The 27,424-nt window shown below is 41.6% G+C and overlaps 1 protein-coding gene across 2 annotated transcripts in view; it reads right to left on the bottom strand.

Moving 5' to 3' along the window:
- The window catches only part of OLFM2 (olfactomedin 2), a 445,169-nt gene that overhangs the window by 75,983 nt on the left and 341,762 nt on the right, over positions 1–27,424 (bottom strand). For both annotated transcript variants that reach the window (XM_077262088.1, XM_077262087.1), the window contains exon 4: positions 7,233–7,452. In XM_077262088.1, coding sequence (XP_077118203.1) covers positions 7,233–7,452 — 220 coding nt within the window. The remainder of the gene's footprint in view (positions 1–7,232; positions 7,453–27,424) is intronic.

Genomic DNA, 27,424 nt, shown 5'->3' with positions numbered 1-27,424 from the left:
CTGTTCCGGCCTACTAAAGGTGTCTGTCTGCCCCTGCCTGGTGTTGTCCTCAACTGAATAAAGCTGACCTTCAACCTTCAGTTCCAAATTACCATTTTTAAAAATGCAATTGGCTGTTCCGGCCTACTAAAGGGGTCTGCCCCTGCCTGGTGTTGTCCTCAACTGAATAAAGCTGAGCTTCAACCTTCAGTTCCAAATTACCATTTTTAAAAATGCAATTGGCTGTTCCGGCCTACTAAAGGTGTCTGTCTGCCCCTGCCTGGTGTTGTCCTCAACTGAATAAAGCTGAGCTTCTACCTTCTGTTCCAAATTACCATTTTTAAAAATGCAATTGGCTGTTCCGGCCTACCAAAGGTGTCTGTCTGCCCCTGCCTGGTGTTGTCCTCAACTGAATAAAGCTGACCTTCAACCTTCAGTTCCAAATTACCATTTTTAAAAATGCAATTGGCTGTTCCGGCCTACTAAAGGTGTCTGTCTGCCCCTGCCTGGTGTTGTCCTCAACTGAATAAAGCTGAGCTTCTACCTTCTGTTCCAAATTACCATTTTTAAAAATGCAATTGGCTGTTCCGGCCTACTAAAGGTGTCTGTCTGCCCCTGCCTGGTGTTGTCCTCAACTGAATAAAGCTGACCTTCAACCTTCAGTTCCAAATTACCATTTTTAAAAATGCAATTGGCTGTTCCGGCCTACTAAAGGGGTCTGCCCCTGCCTGGTGTTGTCCTCAACTGAATAAAGCTGAGCTTCTACCTTCTGCCTCTTACTAACTGCTGTTTTTTAAAAAAAATTGGCTGTTCCGGCCTACTAAAGGTGTCTGTCTGCCCCTGCCTGGTGTTGTCCTCAACTGAACAAAGCTGTGCTTCAACCTTCTGTTCCAAATTACCATTTTTAAAAATGCAATTAGCTGTTCCGGCCTACTAAAGGTGTCTGTCTGCCCCTGCCTGGTGTTGTCCTCAACTGAATAAAGCTGACCTTCAACCTTCAGTTCCAAATTACCATTTTTAAAAATGCAATTGGCTGTTCCGGCCTACTAAAGGGGTCTGCCCCTGCCTGGTGTTGTCCTCAACTGAATAAAGCTGAGCTTCAACCTTCAGTTCCAAATTACCATTTTTAAAAATGCAATTGGCTGTTCCGGCCTACTAAAGGTGTCTGTCTGCCCCTGCCTGGTGTTGTCCTCAACTGAATAAAGCTGAGCTTCTACCTTCTGTTCCAAATTACCATTTTTAAAAATGCAATTGGCTGTTCCGGCCTACCAAAGGTGTCTGTCTGCCCCTGCCTGGTGTTGTCCTCAACTGAATAAAGCTGAGCTTCAACCTTCAGTTCCAAATTACCATTTTTAAAAATGCAATTGGCTGTTCCGGCCTACTAAAGGTGTCTGTCTGCCCCTGCCTGGTGTTGTCCTCAACTGAATAAAGCTGAGCTTCTACCTTCTGTTCCAAATTACCATTTTTAAAAATGCAATTGGCTGTTCCGGCCTACTAAAGGTGTCTGTCTGCCCCTGCCTGGTGTTGTCCTCAACTGAATAAAGCTGACCTTCAACCTTCAGTTCCAAATTCCCATTTTTAAAAATGCAATTGGCTGTTCCGGCCTACTAAAGGGGTCTGCCCCTGCCTGGTGTTGTCCTCAACTGAATAAAGCTGAGCTTCTACCTTCTGCCTCTTACTAACTGCTGTTTTTTAAAAAAAATTGGCTGTTCCGGCCTACTAAAGGTGTCTGTCTGCCCCTGCCTGGTGTTGTCCTCAACTGAACAAAGCTGTGCTTCAACCTTCTGTTCCAAATTACCATTTTTAAAAATGCAATTGGCTGTTCCGGCCTACTAAAGGTGTCTGTCTGCCCCTGCCTGGTGTTGTCCTCAACTGAATAAAGCTGAGCTTCAACCTTCAGTTCCAAATTACCATTTTTAAAAATGCAATTGGCTGTTCCGGCCTACTAAAGGTGAATGTCTGCCCCTGCCTGGTGTTGTCCTCAACTGAACAAAGCTGAGCTTCCACATTCTGGCTTTCGCCCTATACTATCAGATATTAAACTGCATTTGGCCTACTATTGTGGTTAGGCCCTTGAAACAGTGTCTGCTGCTCTTGGGTTTGCTACTCCACTGAACAAAGCAATGCCGCCTGTTTAGTCCTGTTACCAATTTTGAACTGCATTTAGCCTACTTTATTCTTTGGCCCTATATCTGTTTCCTCCTCATCCTGCCCATTGCCCAGCCACTGCTAGATGAGTCTGCTGGTACATTGACCTAGACCACTACATTCCCCTTATACTCTACACAGCCAGAATCTGACCCTGCTGAAAGTAAGGTTCCCCTTCCCGCATGTTATACCACCTTACACAGGGACAGAGAGGAAGGTGCAGATGAAAGTGCAGGTTCCTTCATCAGGTGGGGGGGCATACTCGTTGGCGACGTCACTGGCACAGGGCCCCTCAGAGTACGCAAAAGTGTCGCTGCTGGTGGGAGGCGCCCCCGCCATGCAAACACACCGCCGTACTTTGAGGGGCCCTGTGCCAGTGCCAATGTGAACGAGTGGGCCCCCCCTGCTTGCTCAGGATCACAGCACTTGCAACGTTGAAATACTTACCTTTCCCTGCAACACCGCCGTGACGTAGCCCGCATTTCCTGGGCCCACGAAAAACTTGAGCCAGCCCTACTCCCCCCACAACTTTTGCCAAATGACCCCCAATTCCCTATGCCCAACTATTATTATAAAGTTAATTAAGATTGACAAGCTTCAGAAACAAGAATGGATGTTTTTGGCATTAAAATGGGCACTGTAGGTGTTTTCCTGGCCTCCACTCACTGCCGACTATGCTTCCCCATTGACTTCCATTGGGTTTCGTGTTTTGGTCGATCCCCGACTTTTAGCGATAATCGGCCGACTGCACTCGACTCGACTCTGGACAAAATCGGGTTTCACAAAACCCGACTCGATCTTAAAAAAATGAAAGTCGCTCAACTCTATTCACTAGTGTTGTGTAGTGTTGTCTTTTTTTCTTGGATCTGTGAAAAACACCTTGTGTCATTAGAAAATGGTAGGACTCATGGCATCACTTGCAATCTAATGACCCTCTGGTTTCAATGGGAGTGTGCCTGATCCTGTATGTAGCAAAATTAAATTTGTCATGCATCTCATTGTTGACTGACATATTTGGTGCCACTCCATGCCTTTCTAGCATTCTTCCCAACTATCACAAATTTTTAGCTATAGTTTTGGAAAAAAATACAGCTGTCTCAGGCCAAAAGAAAGTGGGATTTGAGCAGACCCTTCCTAAAAGTGGGATGCCCATAGTGGGCTGGAGTTGTTCTGGTGCACATCTAATGAGTGAATCTGCTGAAATTCAAGTTCGACATTCAAACTTGACCAGGAAATTAAATTCATATTCAAGTTATTTGATGAGAAGTTAACTGGTCTTATTAGGTCTCTGGTGTGATGAGTATTAATTTGTTGATTTTTTTTAAATCCTTCCTGGCTGATTTTTTAAAATCCTTCCTGGCCTTTTGAAACTAGCGAAAAAGTGGCTAGCCCGCACCTTTCTGGGCACATGATATATACAGCTGACATGTGCCTGCAACAGTCGCGGATGGAATCACAATCCACCCACGGCAGTTAACTAGTTAAATGTCGCTGTCAATTTCTGTAACTTAACTCGCACTTACCGGAAGTGCGTCACTAATCTCGGCCCATTGGTGACCCCGTCACATGATCGCGGGTCACCGATGGGTTGGCATGACAACCAGAGGTCTCCAGCAGACCTCTATGGATGTCACAGCCAGATTGCTATGATCACCACACAGTGTCCAAGTAGGGGACATCTGGTAATCAACACTTTAGTGACAGTTCTGCCGTCAAGCTGGCAAAAACAGAAGAAAGGGTATAAAAGAATTTACTAACAGATACAGATCAGAATAAAATTGAAAAAAATGTGCATATCTCGATGAGAAATGCATTTTGCATAGCTCCATATGTAAAATGAAAGAATGAAAGGTGTAGGCTCTCTTTAAATATTATCTGAGAAAATGACTTTTACAGCTTAAAGACTTTGGACAATCACTCCGTTGAAGATGTGTCCTTTGTCAATAAACTGATCCCTCTGCTGAGACCCCAATGATCCATCGTAATCTGTGGGGAAATATGGCAGCAAGTGTTTTATTTTCCGGCTGTTGCTCCATGGATGGATTTAAGTTTTAAATAATCTGCATAAAACAGAACATGACAGGTCCTCCAGAGCCAGACGTTCTCTCTAATCTTTCTGCCTCTGGCCACGAGAGGAAGATCGAGAGCAGAGGAGAGTTCTCAATATTAAAGTTGATCTGTAACCAGAATTCACAATTCAAGCTGCATACATTTTTAATGGGAACCTATCAGGTCTCTCATGCCCTCCAATCCATCAGCATTCCAGTATTTGAGATTAAACTAACCCCCTTACTAGCCCTGTGTAGCATAATTCAGTTAAATGAATGCTTTAACAAAACCATATAACCTCTGCTTTCCCTATGCTAATGAGGGCTTTGCTTAGTCAATGAGGCGTTAGTTCCCCAGACTAGTTATCATGCTCCTATGTGCAAGCGGTGTTATAACTAAGCAATAAACCACCTGCGCTTTAGTAGATATCAAGGTACAGTGAGAGGGCTGTGCCCAGCAAGCGTAGCAATACCACACCTGCGTGCACGTTAATATAATAAATTCAATAGACAAACTGTGCCCACCACACTGGTTTGAGCCAAAGCTAACAGTGTTAGTGTCTGTTAGTATACACTCACTGGTTATGGAGATGAAGATGGCTGCGGAGGTCGGAGAAAGTGCAAATCAATTGTTGCTTGGCGTGTTGCGCTGCTCCGTGCAGCTGGAGTGTAAAACCTCTACTACAATACTTTTTCCTTGGTTTTAGTGTGCACCTTAGTATTGAACCAGGCGTATATTTACCTGGCTTTTTAGATATGTGAGTTTTAGCTGAATTTAAATAAAGTGTCATTTAAATAACGTTTTTTAACCTTCACGTATCCGATCCCCGCACAATCTCCCCCCTTTTGTCTCTTTTCCCCCTTACCCTCTTTCTCCTTATCCAGGCCTAGATGTTAGTTTATGTTCATATATGCACACCATATAGGCCATCTAGCTTTAAATGCCCTGTTGAGGAGCCCCCCCTTTTTATCATAGATCTGTCTATAGCCTCACGCACATATTCTCCTATAACATGTCTAGTATACATTGTAGTAGAGGTTTTACACTAAGGGATCATGACAGCGGCACCTTCTGTGAACTATAGGGGCAGGTCTAAATCAGGGGGGCAGTGGCTATATTAGGACGGGTCCTTCAGGGAACTCCAGCCCTGACGAAGAAGGAGTACCTCCTTCGAAACGCGTTGGATTGGTTGCCCTGATACGCGCCCGCCCACCCTGTGATGTCACTCTCTTAGCCACGCCCCCCGCACACACCGCTACTGCTCCAGCGTTGCTTCCGGCCGGGGCACGCTGGGAGTTGGCGGTTCCTGCTCTTCCTGACACCCAGCGTTGAGCCACCTATCTGGGGACACCTGGCTTTGGCCCCCCCTTCCCTCCAGCTGCACGGAGCAGCGCAACACACCAAGCAACAATTGATTTGCACTTTCTCCGACCTCCGCAGCCATCTTCATCTCCATAACCAGTAAGTGTATACTAACAGACACTAACACTGTTAGCTTTGGCTCAAACCAGTGTGGTGGGCACAGTTTGTCTATTGAATTTATTATATTAACGTGCACGCAGGTGTGGTATTGCTACGCTTGCTGGGCACAGCCCTCTCACTGTACCTTGATATCTACTAAAGCGCAGGTGGTTTATTGCTTAATTTTATCACAATCACTTTAGACAGGGTTTAGCACAGACCCTGCCACCCCACCAGCAGCTAGATTTCCCTGTTCTCTCTTTTCTCCCCTCCCCTTGTTCTCTTATTGCCTGAGAAGTGTAGCGCCAGTGTTTCCTACTATTTATATCGGTGTTATAACTACTAATAATCTGCACAGGTGGGGCTCTCATGCCGGCAGCAGAGGCGCACACTGCGCATGACCGGTAGCCATCTTCTAAATTTTTGGACATGCGCAGTGCCTAATAGAAGGGTTTAACTACTAGGCTGTTAACCTGGATGCTGTGCATTGCCATAGTGTGAACAACACCACATACAACTCTTTATTGTGAATCAATATACCAAGCAACCGCCCCCTCCATGAATTGGTAGGCTGTGAGCAGTTGCCTCATCGGTATTCTTGCAAATGTGTTACTGCCATCTTAACTATATGGGTCCACTGCATCCGGATAGTGCATTTGTTTGGAGGCATAGGCAGGTAAGGATCTCTGCCTTTTTTGCTGTATTTTTACATGCGCAGTGCACACCTCTGAAGTCAGGAGGAGTACTCAGCTTCAAAGTTCAGAAGATGGCTTCCAGCCATGTGCTGTGATTGCCTCTAATCAGGGAAGAGTACTCCTTCCTTCAGCGATGTAGTGAGGCTGCTGGAATGAGGGACAGATTTGCATGAGTAGCGATGACGTTGCTCATGCAAATTATTTCAGCACGCCCACAGAGGCGTGATAATATGGAAAGAGGGCTGACTAGTCTGGGGCAACTAACGCCCCATTGACTAGTCAAAGCCCTCATTAGCTTAGAGAAAGCGGAGGTTGTAAATGCTTTTTTACAGTATTTATTTAACTGAATTATGTTATTCGGTGCTGATTAGGGGGCAGTTTAATCACACATAGCAGAATGCTGATGGAATGGAGGGTATAGGGGACCTAACAAGTTCCCTTTAAATAGCTGAGATGATAACACCAGGTGTAATGCTGTAAATCCTTGTCAAAATAGCTGTGTAATCCTGATATTAGGATGAACCTTATACAAATCCAGTTGTAGGGTGAGATATCTTATGAGTCCAAGTGTATTCAGTCTTCATCCACACATATGTAGCTGCAGCTTATAATGAGCGATCTCAGCAGCAACAGGGAGGAGGGACAGTGAGGATGTCAATCAGGCTGCGTGGAAGGAGCTTGAGTGTAAACTTTCATAAAGAATTACACTGCCATTCTGACATTCTCAACATAATCACACCAACCTCATAAGTTCTAACTAATATTAATTAATTGAAGTTTATATGGTGAAGTCTAGTGACATAGCTGCTTTAACTCAACTTTTCAAATAGTCAATATGAAAATTAGCTTAAATATTAATAGGAGACACTAGAAAGGTCTGATATAAATGATCATACATACCCAGTTTCTGCATACAAGCGTGCAACCTGGCCTCCAAAATCATGACCCTCTGCTGAAGTTCTTCATAATCATAGGCCCCCATCTCCTCTTGTATCAGAAGCAGGACATTGGAGAGGTTTCTCACATCTTCTTTCAACTGGACAATCATCTTGGTATCTGATTTATATTGGTCAAGAACAGGGATAAGCGGTAAGAGCTGCTTCATTTTATCCTTTAGCTCCTAATAAAAAGACAAAAACGATATAGTAGACCATCAGAAGATAAAAAGACATACTAGATCACCATTCCAAACCAAACTGTCATAAAAATATACTTGACAGGTAGTAATATAGCAGCCATCATATCGTCTGTCCACATTGAGTTCAATCCGAACAGTAAAATCCATACACAGTTAGAAACAACAAGATGCAGACACAAGTCTTAAATCAGACAGGTCGATGGGGACATTCTGCCTAACAACCATCATTGAGAAGGCTATGGTTGTTAAGCAGTGCCCAAGTCCCTAGCAACAGGGCTGTCAAATGTGACCCGGCCGAATTGACTCTGTGATGATTGCAGAAAAGGAAAAAATCCTTTTTGTGCTAGAAATTAGATCACTCAGTTTCTTCATTTTCCTATTCATGTAGGTGTAGAATCACTTAAAACATGTCTTTCACATTGGAATTGTTGGCACATAATTTGTCAGCATGTAATAGAGCAGAAAATCCTGAGAGAATTGATATAAAAACTATTTATAAAAAATACAGTTTTGTAATCATAGGTAATATTCATTGTTACTTGTAATGTATTAGCCTTTCATTAATGCCCGTAAGGCGTTTAAGGATTCCAAAGGGCGGTTCTACTTAGTAGGACAGATTTCACCATATAAAACTCCCCACTTGTCTCTAAATTAGAAAATGAGGACAGGAACTTACTTATATCATCAATAGATTTCAATTTATAATGAACATTTTCCTCAAAAGGATACATTCAGCTGCTCCAATTTCTCTCATATGATGTATGATAATGGGTCAGTATTCAAAATGATGATTTCCCGTTAAGAAGAGTCATCTTAAGAAGTCACATTTAAAATAGAGATATGTTATTTTAGCTGATATAGGACAGTACTTTTGCATTACCCATTCATGGCAGAAATATTAGGTGAGGACATGCTGATCTAGATAGGAGGCCTTTGATTCATTTCATCAATATGGAACATACATTACATGGCATAGCATAGATCAGAGACATTACCTGAAGCTTCTAAGCCCTTATGCAAAATCTGTAAAAAGGAAAACTTCCTACAATGGGCCATTTAAAAATTGTTACCTCTACAGCCATTACAGGTAGTGCCAGACCATAGTAAACCGAAAATGTAAAAACTAAAAACTAATCCTTTCTTACAGTCACCTGTCTGGCCCTCGCAGCTTCTTCAGATCATTGACGCTCACACTGATCCAGGACTTCCAGCTTTGATGGAGCCCCAGAGGGATCTGAACATGGGTAGGCAAGGTCATGATGACGTGACTTTTTTTGCACTTGCATGGAACCCTTCTGGGCCATCAATGCCAGAAATACTTGTCGGGCATGAGAAGCCTAAGAATTTCAAAGCAAATGAAGATGATCTAAAGATGCGGCGAGGACAAGATGGGTGACGCAGATCACCTGGAGAGATGAGTAAACAGATTTTTTTTTAACATTTTGATGGCCTTTCATGGTTCATAAAAATAGCACAGAAGAGAATTACAATAAAAAAATCTGCAATTTAGCAAATGCAGTAAAATTTGAGTAGAATTCAATTCCACTCAAATTTATCCACTCAACTCTACAAAGGATCAATAGACATGTTAATGATATGCAAATGATGAAAAAATGAAACCCAAATTTTCAAAACATCTCTATTCAGCATCATGTATGCTTGACATGCTATCAATGAGGTTATTAATGGCTGCCTGAGAAATGTTCTGCCACGCTTAATGCACTTGGGCAAATCATCAAGATCAGGACCTTCTGCTGGAAGTTTTGTTTTCAATTACTGACCAGTGACTTCCCAGATGTACTCAATGGGAGAAAAATCTGGAGAACCTGCAGGCCCTAGTAGAACATTTCGATCACAGAGGCTGCTCACAGTAGCATGAGAATATACGGCCTGGAGTTGTTTTGTTAAAAAAACAGCTCTTTAGATGCTTTTACATTCCCTTCATGGTGTTGCCCACATAGGATCCAGACCAATTTCTGGGTATCATTGCATCTAAGACAAAAGCAAGTCTCTTTACTAAAGAGAGAAGACCTCTATTCAAGCCTCCATTGACATCTGCACCACAATATTCTTTGAGACTGGTGACGTGATGTCAATGGAAAACCTGTAGCTAGACATCTGGCTCAAAGCCCATTGGCCTACAAATAACTTCTGATGTTTTGTGTAGAAAAATATTTAGAATTGAGAGTACTCAGTGATTGATGCCTTTTAATGGCTAACTGAAAAGATGGTAACAAATTGCAAGCTTTCGAGACTACTCAGGCCTCTTCATCAGGCATAGACTAAAATAAATTCTGGAGAATCACATATTTATGCACAAAACATCACAGAAAAAAAAAAAAGCATGGATAAGACAGGTGACATGAAGCAGAATTACCATGGGTGATAAATTGTGTTGAGCATTCCAATACCGCAAGTATCGGGTATCTGACGATACTTGCGGTATCGGAATTCCGATACCGAGTTCCGATATTTTTGTGGTATCGGAAATCGGAATCGGAAGTTCCCAGTGTATGGTTCCCAGGATCTGGAGGAGAGGAGACTCTCCTTCAGGCCCTGGGATCCATATTCATGTAAAAAAAAAGAATTAAAATAAAAAATATGGATATACTCACCCGTCCGGAGGCCCCTGGACCTTACCGATTGTAACCGGCAGCCTCCGTTCCTAAGAATGAGCAGTTTAAGACCTTCGATGACGTCGCGGCTTGTGATTGGTCGCGTGCCGCTCATGTGACCGCTCACGCGACCAATCACAGGCCGCGACATCATCGCAGGCCCTAAACTCCTCAATGAGGAGTTTAGGACCTGCGATGACGTCGCGGCTTGTGATTGGTCGCGTGAGCGGTCACATGAGCGGCACGCGACCAATCACAAGCCACGACGTCATCGAAGGTCCTAAACTGCTCATTCTTAGGAATGGAGGCTGCCGGTTACAATCGGTAAGGTCCAGGGGCCTCCGGACGGGTGAGTATATCCATATTTTTTATTTTAATTCTTTATTTTTTACATGAATATGGATCCCAGGGCCTGAAGGAGAGTTTCCTCTCCTTCAGACCCTGGGAACCATCCAGGATAGCTTCCGATACTTGGTGTCCCATTGACTTGTATTGGTATCGGGTATCGGTATCGGCGATATCCGATATTTTTCGGGTATTGGCCGATACTATCCGATACTTTCAAGTATCGGAAGGCATCGCTCAACACTAGTGATAAACAGTTATGTCCATAAATATTGGACCAGTTCTTAGATAGGGAATGTTTTATTGTCCTCTGATTGGGGTCTGTTTCTGTTGTGTTGACCCCACATGGTCTGAAGGGCAATGTTTTGTGTAGACACTCTTTGACGCCTTAGACTTGATATGTGACATCTCCTGTCATTTGTATTACAGAGTGAATCACTATGCACTATTCTTCAAATCTGATGAGACCACATGGGTAATTAAACAAAAAGGCCTTCACAAGGGAATGTCACATCGGTCCTAATCACATATGGTGTGGGATGGGAAAACATATGGTAGCCAGACCCCTCTAATCTTCAGTCCATGTACATTAGCAGCTCAACATTACATTGATTTGGTCATGAAACCAGTAGTAGGACCTTTTCTTCAAAGTATCCCAGGAGCCATTTTTCAACGCGACAACACCATATGGGACATTAATAGTTCTCAATTGAAAAGAAAGCTGCCAGCAGCGGATTTTGATGATATGCCCAAGCGTGTTCACTCTGGCAAAACATTTCTCAGACAACCATCAATAACCCCGCCGATGACATGCGTGTAAGAGCAGATATTTGTGTGTGAGGCGCTTATTCTTGATACTGAATAAATTGAGATGATTTTCCATTTTTTTCCATTTTTTTCACAGTTTGGGTATCACTAACATGTCTATTCATCCTGTGATTTACATAATTCCTCAACCTTTTTTTCCTTGGTGTTGTAATTTGAATGCTGAGGAGAGTAGATACTGGATTTATAGAAAGCAGACTTTATCTGGGGCTAGCACAACGGGTATGAAGGGGGTAGCACTCTACTAATTTTACACTTCATTGCCTCTAATGATTCCTTTATATATTTTTAATTACCGATATGCATATTACTATCATATAATTATAGGTTTAATTGTGGCTGAAATGTTCCCAAGCATATTTTTTTGATGTGCAAGGAGGAAGGTTGAAAACCATTCAGATCTCTGAATGTAGTGTGGGAGATGAATAAAACATAAAAAGATGACCTCCGAGTCAACAAATGCAAATCCGACCCTTCTTGGCATTGCTTTGTTGGAGCTCTAGAAGTATAAGGCTGTTTTTAATGGCATGTTACTAATTCGCAGAGGGAGTAATGCGGGTTATGAAAGAAATGCATAGTAATAATAATAATTACTATTAATATAAAGTCACTGTATGCCTAAAGCTTTACATCCCACGCTAACTGCGTACTTACGGGAGATGTGTTACTGTTCTTAGGCAACACGAAAGCCATGCCAATAACGATGTGTTATATGACACAATTAACTTAATGTCTTGTAATGCGCACCATTGTGGATATTACAAGAGAAATCCTAATATTCTGTGCTGTTGAGTCGAAGCTTGAAACAATTCTGAAAGGTTTAATCTAGAGACGCTGTTCCTGCTCATCGAAAATAATTTTTTGCCTGGAGCTCATATTTTCAGATTCCTTAATAAGGGCATGTTGACAGGTAGCGCTATGATGCATTTTATATTCTGCATGAAAAAAATGCAGAATATGACCAGAAAACCTAAGCAATCATTCTATACATTTTTGGCATGGTTTTTATGCCTTATTGGTACGTTTTAATGCAATTTTTCTTATACCCCGTTTTGATCTCAATGGGGAAAAAATTGCAGTAAAATGTTTAAATGGACAAGCTGCATTAAAAAAAACACAGAGCAGGAGAAGTAAAAAAAACGCATAGAAAAAAGCGCACAATTTTTCTGTTACTCAAAACACCTGGGCCGGTTCATCAAGATTGGCGCAGACTTGCACTATGCCAGATTTACTAGAGTAGAAGGTGCAAAATTCATTAAGAGGCGCACAACATTTTATGAAGTTGACGCTTCTTCTGAGTTGTGGGCCCCTCCGTGCACCTCATCACAAATCCTTCTCTAGTTACGCCAGAAATGCTACTGGATCGCCCCCAGTAGGGCTGTGGGGTACTCGGTACCGGGTCCTTCAGTTCTCAGTGGGGATGTCACGGTGGCTGACCCGGTCCGTGGCCCTCAGGGGTGTTCAGTAAAAGGAATAGTTCTTATGGGAAAGGTCTTTAAAGGAGTAGTTCGTGACGCCACCTGTGGTATTCGGTCAGGGTGACCGATGCTGCTTAGGGGTCCGCTGGGGTGATGTTATGGCAGCTTGATGATATACCTTCCCACACGTGAAGTGTATCCCCAGGGCTTCCCAGAGTGTAGATGGTGGATGGTGTGAGGTGCAGTGAATAACGAGGACACAAGGTTGCAGTCTCTTTACCTTTACTGAAGGCTTCAGTGTCCACAGTCCAGGGCACCGGATCACAGGGTAGGCAGAGTCCGGCCGGTCTGAAGGCAAATCCAGAGTCCCCTTATCCAGGTGGAATTCAATAGCCTTCCTATGTGCACAGCAACACAGTAGGTCCCTACTTGCATAAGCTCCAATAAGGTCCTCACTGTTATTACTCCTCTCACTGTTCCCCGTGGTCGGATAGAACAAAACAAGTATGACTAGTGGCCTGAGGCTTTTTATAGGGACCCTAGAGATGCCCCGGCCCCCACAAGTTGCCACCGTGTCTCCTGTGTATAAAGGTCGGGCAGCCAACATAGAACTAACTGTCCTGCCAGTCTCTGAAGTAAAGCATAGAGATCCTTACTCCCTTGGTATTCTTGCCACCGGTATTCCTGCGCTTCCGAAGGAGGCAGCCACTCACAGGACAGAACTCCTTCTGGTTTCCTCCCCTTTTGCTATGACTTTGTTTCTCACTCACTGCAATACACTTCTCTTTCAATGTCTCTTTCTTAGGATGCTGCCGCACATGGGGCAGGCGCAGCTCCGTGGACCCTCGTCCTCCTCAGACCGCAGTCTGGATCTGACTGAAACTCCCTCCAGCCAGCTTGGTCTGGAGACCTTTCTCTCTCGGTCCCCAGCCAGGAACTCCCTAACTTTCCCTCCAACTACCAGTTTTACCTAACTGTGAGGAGTGGCCTAGTAGATAGAACCTTTGCTCCCCCTGGTGGCTGGAGTGTGAAGTGTGTTGTGTGTGGTTGTGATACCTGGACAAAAGATCTCCTTTATTGCCTTCAGACGTAATATCGCTCCCCCTGGTGGAAGAACAACATTACTGCAACGACCAGGACTCTGGGGCGCTGCACTACCCCAGTCACAGACTGGAGTAGCATTTCTGGGGTACAAAACACCGAAAAAATAGATGAATTTGATGAGCTGGGGTAGCCATGCTACATCCTGCCCATTTTGGTGGAGCTCATTCAAAAAATGCCAAAAGTCACAAAATTTATGTGTAAATACCATTGTGCAAAATTTTTGCAACTTTCTAAGATTTTTTTGCCTGTTTTCTGGCATAAAAGCTTTGATGAATTAACCCCCCTGTGTTTTTTAAGCACATGAAAGAGGATGTAGATAATTTATGAAAAAGAATATTGTGTTTTTTCAGCATTTTTTTCTGCAACAAAACCTGACCTCTTGGCAGGAAACAAGCTTCAGTAAAAAAGCAGCTTTTCCTTGTTTTTTCAAGCATTTTTGTATATTTTTTGTGGCGGTTTTGGCATGCTAGATTTGTCTCTTGTGCATGCTGATAACATTTAGTGTTGAAAAAAAAGTCATGTTCTATAGAATCAGGATTTGGCACAAAAAACTCAGCAAAACCTGATACCTGCTTTTTTGGTGCTTTTTTTCACCACCAATTTAAGTCACTGGGTGAAAAACACTGAAAAAATGTTGAAAGAAGTGACATGCTCTATGTCCAATAAACATGCAAAGCACAAAATACTGATTACAAAAATGCGTGTGCATGAGATTTCTGAAATCTCGTAGGCTTTGCTGGTACTGTAAAATGCAGATGAAAATTAACATAAAAAAGCAGCAAAAACACCTACTGTGAACTTAGCCTTAGGGTAACATTTTCTATATATTTCTGCATACCAAAAGGAACAGCATTGCCAGAAAACTGCAGCAGAATTTGAACATGGTTTTATTTTATGTGTTTTTGTGTATTTTTTCTGACAACTTATTTTGATCTCAACGGAAGAAAATTGTAGTAAAAAACAGTTTAATTAAAAAAAAAGCAGCAAATCAAATAGGCAAGAAAAAAAACACACCTAGTGAGATTTTAGAAATCGTTTTAAGTTTTTACTTAATAATGTAAAAATACACTTTAAAAAATTCCTTAAAAATACAAAGTGTGAGCAAGGCCTTAATGAGGTTTCCTGGTTTATTATCAAAGAAGCTTATTGGAACAAGAACTGAATGTACTCCTTCTTGTAGTCTACTGTATATTCTCTACTAATACAATCAATAAGAAGAGTCCTTGAAAACCATAGCAACTCTCTACATTGACTGAATCCAAGAGCACAAATAAAATGTATAAAGATACTTGGCACTCCAAATATCAAAGATCAAATGTTCAGATTTTTATTTTGGGCAATCCAAAAAGTGTGTAGTAAAGTTTGGTCCAAAAACATGGACCTTCATCAGACCCAGATTGCTGAGAGGTGCAGATGAATAGTATTGAAATCAGCACTGCAGAATAGTGCCCGTAGTTGCTGTGTATAAGGGTGCTTTCATATTGCAGTTTTGTTCATGTTCGTTGGTCTTGTCGGGGCGTGCGTCCGAATCCCCTCTACAAACCAGAATTCGGACATATGCACCTAAGAGGTCACAGACTATACTGTTGCTTACAGAGTCAACGTGTGCTCTGATGTGCATCATTTTCGAGAGTATATACCTATGGGAGGGCAGACAACCAGATGTAGTAGACTGTGTGTGGGTGTCCATCTCTAGTAGGCGTATACGCCTGAAAATAATGCACGTCAAAGCACACGTTGACTCATTCTATAGCCCCGTCAGTGCATATTTCTGAGTCTTGTTTTGTGGGGATTTTTGGACGCAAGCCTCAACAAGACCAACAAATGTGGACAAAAACTAAATTTGAAAGCACCCTTAGGTGTTTGTGTAGTGCTAATCTCAATCCGTATCTGATGAAGGTCCATTTCTTCTGACTGAAACGTTACTATACACTTTTTGAATTGCCTAAATTAAAAATCTGAACAAATAATTTTCGATTTGGAGTGTCAAGTATCTTTACATATTTTATTCTAAGATAGTGGAATCCTTCTTGAGTACCTTCTCTTTCTCACAGCAGTGTCATACCTATAACATGCTGGAGACAAGAGCAGATTATGAAGACACTATCTTTCTAGACTGCAGTGTTCAATTACTTCCAGCACAATCAATGTTTGAAGACCTCAGCCAGTTGTTTGTAAGGATTTGGAGGTCTTACTATTGTTGTGAGTGGAAGTGATTCCCAAGAATTTACTATTGGGGACCAAATCATCTCAGAGATAATTTTGCAAAGTCAGAACACTCAGTGTTTATCCCTATGAACTTAATTAGAACAATGGTCCTCGAGTAGGTGGAGTTGGGTTTTGCAATACATGGCGGCCAACTTATCAAGACTGGCATGGTGTACTTTCATTTTGGTGATGTGAGTGGTGTGTGCCTCCATGTACTACGCCAGAAATACTACTTCAGTTAGGGACTGTTAAGGACTGGAGTAGAATTTCAGGCATAAAAAAGCAGTTACATTTTTCATGATTGTACGGGTGAGCATGTCTACACCCTGTCACACCCAGGCTTCAACTCCAACTCCTCCAACTTAAACAGGGATGATCCAAATTGGCGTGAAAATATCATTAGTCCCACAATTTGGGTGAATCTCCACTTTGTGCAAAAATAGAAAATTCTCAACGTTTTTGCACCAATCTTGTGGCATAAAAACTATGATGAATCAGCCCCCCCATGATGTTTTATAGATTGGAGACCTTGAATTTTAAAAAAACACATACAGCACAAGAAAACACTGTTAGGACTGGCGGAACGCACCAAGTAAAAGATGATATAATATTGGTGCATTCGCAGTCCGGGGTCCACCGTGCAGGTGAAAACCTGCTGCTAGTAAATGGCAGCGCTATAAGGCGGTGGAAGCGAACCCTGTAAAGCCACAGGTCCGCAATACCGCACAAATGAGGGCAAGCAAGGAGTTGGCGAACTCAATCCCAAGACTCAGGGTTGAGGTCTGTACAGACTACTTGCGCACCACACCGCAACTGGGTGTGTTAGGTATAGTAAGAGCACCGAAGTGCGAACTATGCCGTGCTGGCAGACACCACTAGTACCCGGACGTGGGTTTAGGAAGCACTCTACTGGCACGTGGCGCCGCACTAGCGGTCACAGCAATAGACGCTGACTCGTGTGTAACACGTTGAGTGATTAGTCGGGCGCTAGGTAGCAGCCATACACCTTACGCGAACTGTCATACAATAGGGTAGGGGTATTTAAAGAACGACTTGCACTCACAACAAACACACATATACAAATGTACACTGGCGCCTGGCCGTGTGGCCATGCGAGCCTTATATAGCTGCAGCAAGTAAAAGACCTTCCTAGAAGGACCAATGAGAGACTGCCATACCTGAGCATGTGACCCGAAATCTCCACTGAGAGATCTTGCCCTGGGCATGCTCAGTGTGTGCAAAGCAAGACTTAGCCTTAGCACTTAAAGGACCTTCCTGAAAGGACCAATGGACTTAGCTGCAATATCTGACCATGTGACCCACGATCTCCACTGAGAGATATTACTCAGGGCATGCTCAGAACGAGAAAAGCAGGACTTAGTCCCAGAAGTGTCTGCTCACCGCTGCCCAGCACTGACTTCAATGGCAGAAGCCAGAAAAGCAGCAGTAACTCTTTGTACAGAGCGGGACTGAGCGAGATGCTGGGACCGAAGTCTCTGCTGAGCAGGCTCCACTGCGGCAGGAGAAGAATGGGAGACCGCAGCAGAAACAGCCCGAGATTCCCCCTGTGCAGAAGCGGGAACTTGACCCCTAACAAACACATGATGTGAAGTGATCAGAAGATTGGAAACATTTTGTCTTCTGGACATTAATTGATGACATCATACAATTGATTGTCTAATTTCAAATTCATATATCTAATTGTTGCTGGCTTGGGAATCAGTAGCATTAGTGTGTCATTTCTCTATATTCTCAATTACATAAAATGCCACAGGAAATGAGGAACATCTACAAGATGAATGGCCAGCTTTGTCTAAAAGCAGAAGAACCAGCTATTTGTTTCCAATCTGATTAACATGGTAGAGAAAAAAATAATAGAATGAATGGAAACCAAGTTTACATTCATCTTTGTTAGGCTGACCGTGGTAATTAAAGGGCAGTCTCATTAATACAACTACTTTCCATATGTCCAAAAAGGGCCTATGAATATAAATAAAAAATAAGTGAAATTAAGATAATGCATAAAGGTACCAAAAAAATGCATTACTGACAGTTTGATGAATTTACTGGTCTCAGCCGTAATGTAGAGGTAGATAGTAGACTGCAGAGGTCAGTGTTTGGATCTCCATCAGGTGTTGTAGAATGGACATTACCGCAACCCTATAAACAGGCCTCCAATGAGAGGGAATAGGAGGGATTAAATAGACAAATGCTTCAAAAAGTGAAGCAATATCTACGTTTTCCTGAACGTTTATCTTAAACAGCCTTTCAAAGTGGCGTCATCCACTTGGTACACCACTCTATTGGTTAGAGTGGAGATCTTCAAACACTAAACTTTTTTGTGCTATTTTGTGCCCAGTCTGTCTATGAAATGACATGGCCAGCCTCTCGTTAGAAGGGCAGCATGTAGGAGAAATGCATTTCTTAGCACAACTCTTCCCATTGATATCAGCTGATTTAACTGTTTTTATAACTTTTTTTCTAAACAGAAAATTGCTTCACCCTAATATTGACAACATTAGCTAAAATTATTCCACGGAAATTGTTGTGAGCACAGTCAATTCCAGGGCAGCAAAAAAGTCTTTGTGGATGTAGCTTGGGTAAAACTATTCATGGTTATCAATATACCCTCTATACTGACAATAAGCTAAAATACATATCCAATATGCCAATGTAAAGCTATTGTCTGGCAGAGCGTCTTCCTTGCAATTCACTTACAGTATTTTTCAGAAATGAACCCACCACAGAACCAATGTTTTAGGATTGGACAACCATAATGCACACTACCACCCCTTCTTACCTCTGCTAAATAATCCTACATAGTTTTCACCAGAGGAAGGAGATCTACCAGTAAGAAGTACTGACCTATTGAAAATAGCATGGTAACATGCTTGAAGGACATCTTGATGAATGTTTACTGAATAGTGTTGAGCGATACCGTCCGATACTTGAAAGTATCGGTATCGGAAAGTATCGGCCGATACCGGCAAAGTATCGGATCCAATCCGATACCGATACCCGATACCAATACAAGTCAATGGGACTCATGTATCGGACGGTATTCCTGATGGTTCCCAGGGTCTGAAGGAGAGGAAACTCTCCTTCAGGCCCTGGGAACCATATAAATGTGTAAAAGAAAGAATTAAAATAAAAAATATCGCTATACTCACCTGTCCGACGCAGCCGGGACTTCAGCGAGGGAACCGGCAGCGTTGTTTGTTTAAAATTCGCGCTATTACTTGGTTACGTGAATTCCCGGCTTGTGATTGGTCAGGTCGGCCATGTTGCCGGGACGCGGACCAATCACAGCAAGCCGTGACGAAATTACGTCACGGCTTGCTGTGATTGGTCCGCGTCCCGGCAATATGGCCGCCCTGACCAATCACAAGCCGTGACGTCACGGGAGGCTGGACACGCGCTCATTTTAAAATGGGCGCGTGTCCAGCCTCCCGTGACGTCACGGCTTGTGATTGGTTGCACCGCGGTCAACCAATCACAAGCCGGGAGGCTGGACGCGCTCATTTTAAAATGGGCGCGTGTCCAGCCTCCCGTGACGTCACGGCTTGTGATTGGTTGCGCCGCGGTCAACCAATCACAAGCCGGGAGGCTGGACGCGCTCATTTTAAAATGGGCGCGTGTCCAGCCTCCCGTGACGTCACGGCTTGTGATTGGTTGCGCCGCGGTCAACCAATCACAAGCCGGGAGGCTGGACGCGCTCATTTTAAAATGGGCGCGTGTCCAGCCTCCCGTGACGTCACGGCTTGTGATTGGTTGCGCCGCGGTCAACCAATCACAAGCCGGGAGGCTGGACGCGCTCATTTTAAAATGGGCGCGTGTCCAGCCTCCCGTGACGTCACGGCTTGTGATTGGTCAGGGCGGCCATATTGCCGGGACGCGGACCAATCACAGCAAGCCGTGACGTAATTTCGTCACGGCTTGCTGTGATTGGTCCGCGTCCCGGCAACGTGGCCGACCTGACCAATCACAAGCCGGGAATTCACGTAACCAAGTAATAGCGCGAATTTTAAACAAACAACGCTGCCGGTTCCCTCGCTGAAGTCCCGGCTGCGTCGGAGAGGTGAGTATAGCGATATTTTTTATTTTAATTCTCTCTTTTACACATTTTAACATTAATGTTGTTGCGATACCCGATACCCGATACCACAAGAGTATCGGAATCCCGGTATCGGAATTCCGATACAGCAAGTATCGGCCGATACCCGATACTTGCAGCATCGGAATGCTCAACACTATTACTGAACGTTTTCCTTTTAAAGTGACAATGTGATGATAGTTATTTGGCAGCAGAAGAATAACATGATGGCTTCTGCTATAGCTGTAGGTGGTAAGTTCTTGAAATTCTGGTATGAAGTTAAAGCTTTGATCTCTAAATTATCTGGTTAATTCAAAAACATGTAATATTTGGAAGTACACTATCCCACTCTCTCTCTCTCGCTATCTCTTGCATAGGCAGCGGAGTCCTCATTCTCTCCCGTGGAGTGTAAGCTCTTATGATCAGCGTGATTCTCTCTGTATCCTGGACAGTAGAGTGTACGCTCTTATGATTAGCGGGGTTCTCTCACTTTCTACTGTAGTGTGTAAGTTCTCATGTTCATCAGGGTCCTTTCTCATTCTCTAATCTCTGGCACATGTACTTTTTGAGAAATTGAAAGTGTTCCAGAATTTAAACTTGCACACATTTATTCACCTATTGTTGGATTTTTTGGGGAAAACTTGGTGAAGCTGGTGAATTCCAATATTAATAGATCCACTCATTTAGATTGTTAACTGAATATGCAGAGACACATATAGTAATACACAAACTGTACTTAGTGTTCGTAAGTTAACACTATATCTTCTATCCTAATGCCAAAACACAGCCCAGGGCAAATTTGAATATCTTGAATTTATGAAGGAACATATTACTTTTTTAAACAATCATTTATTTGTAAATGTATAAAACACAAATATAATAAAAGCACATGAACCTACAGCTATCATGGCTATGTGGAGCAATATATTAGTGGCAAAGACAAAAATGTGGTAACCAGATCCACATTCTTGGAACAGTCTAAAGTGCAAGTGCTAAAGTACTTACTTACGTAGCTAACATGCATGTAAACGTTAAAGGCTGCAGAAATGTCCCAATTGGAAATGTCCAATCACAATATGATTAAAGTGCAAGTGCTAATGTATTCAAAAGTTTACTGAGTATAATGGACTCAGGGTAGTTAGGGTTACAAACATCACCAAACACCTGCCAGCCTGATAGCAGTTATACTGAACAAATATGATTTAGTAGCATTGTTAAAAAGATAGAGATAGGGAGGTCAACATAGCATGTACCTGACACCCTGACGACACCATTTCTCCACGCTTCTTCCCCCTTCATTCTGTGGCTAATACACATACCATTTGTTAAGTACTTTAGCACTTGCACTTTAGCTTGTTACAAGATTTCAGATCTGGTTAGCACACTTTTGTGTTTGTCATTTACATATATTTATATATTGCACTACATAGCATTGTCAGCTGTAGGTTCACGTGCTTATTGTATTCATGTTTGTCTATTTTATACATTTAGTAATAAATAATTCTTTTTAAAAACACTCCATTTTAAGTATTTTTTCTTAAAATCAGAAACAAAAGAATATACAGTATAATGCTATATACTGTATCTTATGGGCTTCATGTTTTAAATCATGATGCCTTAGATCCCAAATATGGTTCCATCAAAGAGGCTTTCATCACATCACACATTGTGCCTTCTTGCCATTTAAGGTCACTGACATTCTCTCATTGATTTCCAGATGCCATGGGTTTAAAAAGGGGCTTTCTTCCACACAATGTTCCAGAGCACTAAAATTTATTTGGTTCATGCTGTCTACTAATGTTTCTTCCAGATATTTCAGTTAACAATGTCTTTTGTATAATTGTCATTGTTGACAACTCTTGAATTTTCCCTAACTTTCACTACTCTACTGTTTACCACCCAACTCCACATCTTGGTGTCAACACTTCATCTATGTGCTAGGTTACCAGTAGGTTTCAAGTATAAAGTGGAAACCTCTGGCAAAGTTTAAGGAGGCATCTGGAATACCAAGGAGTCATCTAGTACTGGTTGAAGCTCAGACTAGAAAAGCTTAGAAGATGCAGTTACTGGAAGCAATGCAAGCCAAAATATTTTGACTTTTCAGCCATGGAGCATTTGTCAAGATGAAAATGAAGCAAATTAAACTATTTTAAAGGAACACAAAGACAGATAAATTATGAATGACTTTCCAGTGTGCAGAAAGATTGGATTTCGAATGCTCTACTGGATTTTTGTCACCCATCATGGGCTTCTGAGTCTATTTATTCCTGATTATTTTATTTCTGCTGTACTGTAGATATTGTACAATGCTCTCTAGAGGACTGTATGACTCTATCAAAACCCCACTGATGGGAAACATATGTCATGAGCAAGAGAAGCTCATTATGAGCTTAACAACAAAAGTCTTAGTGAAATGGCAGGAAAGAAAAACACATGTTCCCGAAAATCCATACTCTTTTTCTCAGTTTTATAAACATATGACCAAGAGTACAAGCTCCTGGAAAGGACCAATTTCCTTCTAGACCAGTAATGCTTGAAAAGTCGTTATGTTGGAGCTCATCATCATTACTATGTTTAAATGGGCAAAACGACTATGGAAAAAAATGCCCTAAAACCAACGTAAAATTGCAAAGCTGATTAAATTGATTATTTTATGATTCCTGATTAATGTGGAGTATTGCAAAATGTGACTCCATTGAGGCCACAGGAAATCTCACCACTAGTACACCATCAGATCATGTTCTCTACATATTTGTGGTCCAAACTTAAACAAAAATACCTATATTAGTTGGCTACCTGGTTTGCAATGAAATAAGCTTAGAGGTTTACAACCAGTGATCCACAAGGTCATTCTATGAGGCCTCCAACCATTGGGTCACAGAAATATCTGTCTATGTTTGATCACTGCTCACATATATTGTGAAGAGAAGAGGAGAGGAAAGAAGCGCAGAGAAAAAAAGGAGAGAAGAGAAGAGAGAAGTGGAGAGGAGAAAAGAGCGAAGAGAGAGGGGGAAGAGAACGGAGAAGAAAACAAGAGAAGAGAGATTAGACGAAAAGAAAAAACAGAAAAAGAAGAAAATAGAAAAGAATAGATGAGAATAGAGAAGAGAAGGGAGAAAAGAAAAAGAGAAGAGAAGAGAATACAAGAAAAAAAGATGAGAAGAGAGAAGAGATGGGAGAAAAGAAAGAGAATAGAATAAAAGAAAAAAAGATGAGAAGACAAAAAATAGATGAGAAGAGAGTAGAGAAGGGACAGTAAAAGAGAAAAAGAGAAGAGAGAATAGAAGAAAAGAAGAGAAAACAATAAATGAGAAGAAAGAAGAGAAGGGAGAAGAGAAAGTGAGAAAGTAGAAGAGAAGAGGTGAGTAGGCAGGAGCAGGGAATGGTAAGAACTAATGGCACACTCCATGTCCATCTCTTGGTTGCCAATATATTACAGAATGGTGGTCTTCAAATTCAAGGGTGACAGTCCAGTAAGGAGTAGAGAAAGTGAAGCGATGCCTGCCTATGCATCTGTGCATTTTTCTTTATTGTAGTTCTTTGGGTAAAGTGTGACGCTTTCAGCTACTTTCGTAAACTATAACAGAGGATGCCACTTACGTTCAAGGTCTTTTAGTTTCTAAAGTGTAAACTGGGGAGAGGATGATGTCCTTTCTCTCCCATATGATGAAGTCCAGGAAGATGAACCAGCACCTAGTATAAATCATGGCATATACTTTCTATAAACTATGAATATATTGATAATACCACCTGTTTGTATTGACAATCTTCATCTTTAATGGTGGTGTGAATGAACACTGCTGATCATGGAATACGATGGATAATTGTTCATTAATTGTTGCTTATATAGGCCTTGAGACAGTAATTGTCAACCTATGTCGATGCATACATTCCTATGGAGAAACTTTTGCAAATAGTCCTCGCCTCATACAAAAGGAGACGTCCCTAACCACCGAACCCAGTTTTGCAAACATTGCCTTGAGCCATATGCTTTAACTTTCAATGTTGCTTAAAGCAAAAAGAAGAAAAACACTTCAAAACATTCTTTTAGCTCTCGTTGTCCCTATTTATACAAAATAATCAGGTCACACAAGAGAAAACAACAAATATACTGAGCAAATTTTACAAATCTTAGATGGTTTTAAGCCTAATGCCAAGACTTTGGTGTCTCCTTAAATGACTCCATCGAAGAGTCCAGCCTGTGGTTGCTATAAAATTCACCAACAAATAAACCTTTTTTGTAAGAATATATTGCTTTTTTGGGTTTGATGAATTACTAGAATTGTTCCATAATACGCCTCGAAATGCAATTTTTTAGTGTTCTTTCTCCTAGCTTGGAGCCTTTTTGCACCAGACGTAGAATGGTGGCTTTCATATTTATTCTTTCCTATTCTTAACCTTTTCTTACATAAGAAACAATCTCAGATTTGTTTGCAGAAAATGTCTTTTTAACTGGAAGGCAAACATAAGGGAAATAATTAAAAAAAAGACAAAATCAATAAGCAACAGGAACCTGGTGAATGGGAGTTCGGCACTCCAGCGAGGGCTGAAAACCACTTTAGCTAGTTCAATAAGAATAAGTCTTTTAGTTTCCCCGGCATATTTTCAGATATGTCCTACGCGACTATTGCAATGTTATTGAGTCAGTGATCTCAGCCATCGTCTAGACACACCTGGAGCGTGTACACGTCCCCTACCAAACATCAGTCAATGGCTTTATTGTTGCAATTAGTCCATACAGCGCAGTTTAAAGATTGAGTGCATTAAGCACCCAAATTGCATTGACCACCACTATGCTGAGCAATTATGGCCATTGATCGCTCTACATTTGAATTATTTATTAAAAGTGTAGGGATTATTTAATGGTTTACTCTGCAGTCCGGGAGTTGGAAAAATTTTTACAAGAAAACATCACTTCATTTTTACATTGGGACCTCACCAGACAGGGCACCATGATGCTATTTTTTATTGAAACCCAGCATAATATTATCCCAGTCACGTTTAGATATAGAGGGACATGGAATAGGAGAGTCAGCTCACCGTACATTACTTCTTCAGATGAAGATGAAGTCCACGCAGGGAGTTGCTCTGGCTCTGGGTGGGCAGAAGCAAATAATTCTCCAGCGTGGTCAGGAATAAAACTTCACATTTATTGTAGAAACATTGAAAGGACATATATTGGATACACTTGGAAGCCCAGGATGACTAGCAACCGGCGCGTTTCAACCATGAGGTCTTAATCATGGTCTATCTTTTACTCCTATGCAGGGACTTATTTATCAATTAGACACCCATCCGGAGCTTCCAAGTGTATCCACCATACATCTTTTTAATGTTTCTACAATAAACGTGAAGTTTTATTCCTGACCACGCTGGAGAATTTTTCATATCCCGCTTTATGTTGCACCACTGGAGTGTGGTCCTTAGAGGGAACAAATGATTAGAAAATGACCTATTGTATAAAACAGGTTTCTGTGTTTCAAGCATTTGAAAGAAAATTGGTTCTACTTTTTTAATCTTTTAATATCAGCCGTATTAAAAAGAAATTAGCAATCTTGCAATTTCCACACTGCCTACTGGGGCTATTTTAGACTCATACTTCCAGACATGATTACAATGACAGGTGACACATGTACACACAGATGATAACACACGATTCACCATTCACAATAGGCAATGTCACAGTTCTACCTGTTCACCTTTCCTTGACGATTTCCCTTGCACATACTCATTAGAGGCTATAATTAGAGATGAGAGAACTCAAACTGTAAAGTTCAAGGTTCGTACCGAACTCCGAACACTGGCTTTTCCTGGAATCCATTTAGTGTACTGCGTTTCGGGAGAGAGAAAGTGAGAGAGTAACTAACCCTTACTATGACCATTTTACAACACCAAAGTTTGTGTCCCCATTGACCTTTATGGGGTTATGATTCACGTTTGGGTACAGTTCTAGTACCTGAACTGAAATTTAGACAAAAGTTTGGTCGAACCCGACAAACCCAAACATCCACGGGTCCGCTCATCCTTAGCTATAATACAAAAGTTGGTCTATTGCTGCTAACGTACATGTGAATTTCCTGAACTAACAGGAAGTATGAATCTAGCATAGCCATAGTGGCCATTTTGGAAATTTCAAGATTTTTAATTTTTAATTTTAATACAGATTGTAATATGGAAAAAAAAGGTTTTTAAATTATACAGTTATCATAAACATTTGATTTAAACAGTAGGTCATATTCTGATGACACATTTCCTTTAATGTAAAATCTCAGACATGTAAATACATTGAGCCCATTATCAGCACTGACTGTCAAGTTTTGCATATAGCTGATATCCTATTGTAATGTGTATGATTAAGGCTCGCTCTGATCCCAGTTGTTAATCCCTTGGATGCCATGGATAATAGCTACTGAAGCTTACAGTATAAGCACCCAGAAACATGAATATTAGGTGGCAATGGGTTTACATTCTAGCGTTGGGCCTAATGAAACCCTCTATCTTATTAGGCTCTGCACCTGGTCACACTAAGAAGCATAATACACCGCAATACAAAAGTAGTGCAGTGCATTATAAAATGAAATGATGCAATAGTGGTTTCTTCATTTAAAAAATAATGTATTTTTCCATACAAAATGCCTAAAATGGAATAAAAAAAATAAAGAAAACTACACAAATGTAATATTTCTTTGCCCATATTAACCTTACCTATCAAATTATTATGATATTTATAAAACACAAAGAAAAAAAGAGAGATACACAATTTTGGAATTAACCTTTTTTTTAGTGATCCTGTTTCCCAAAAAGTTAAAATATGAAGTAATTTATAAGTATTTCAAAATGTCATCAATGAAAACTAAAAGTCATCCTGCAAAAAGGTATCCCTCAGTATGACAAAATACAATGTTATGGGTCTTGAAACTCAGTGACACAAAAACATAAAAAAAACCATATTGTTATTGTGCAAAACCAGTAAAATATGTCCACACAATGATTTTTTTCAAGCGGATTCCACACTCGGAAAATTCCCTGAAAAGTTGAAACAATCTTGAGCATTAATTTGATCTGTACAGTTAGCAGTCAGAATAACAGTCTCTATGTTACGTCTACTTTGTTCCTGTGAATACTTGATCTAGCGACGGCCTTCCGGCATCATACCTCAGGCCCACCTAGGCCAAAGCTCATCATCATGGTAGCTGGCTATACCCTCCCACTCCTCTCTACGTTCTTCACTCTCACACAGAGAGCCTGTGTTAAAATTGTCTTCTTTTGTCATCGTAAGTCTGCTTACATCTAGACACTTCCCACCTTGTAGCATCACCTTGTTCATTCAAGCATCCTCACAGGCA

Source organism: Ranitomeya variabilis, chromosome 5 (genome assembly GCF_051348905.1).
Source record: "Ranitomeya variabilis isolate aRanVar5 chromosome 5, aRanVar5.hap1, whole genome shotgun sequence".
NCBI classification, from domain to species: Eukaryota; Metazoa; Chordata; class Amphibia; order Anura; family Dendrobatidae; genus Ranitomeya; species Ranitomeya variabilis.
This window is presented reverse-complemented; position numbering and strand designations above follow the sequence as displayed.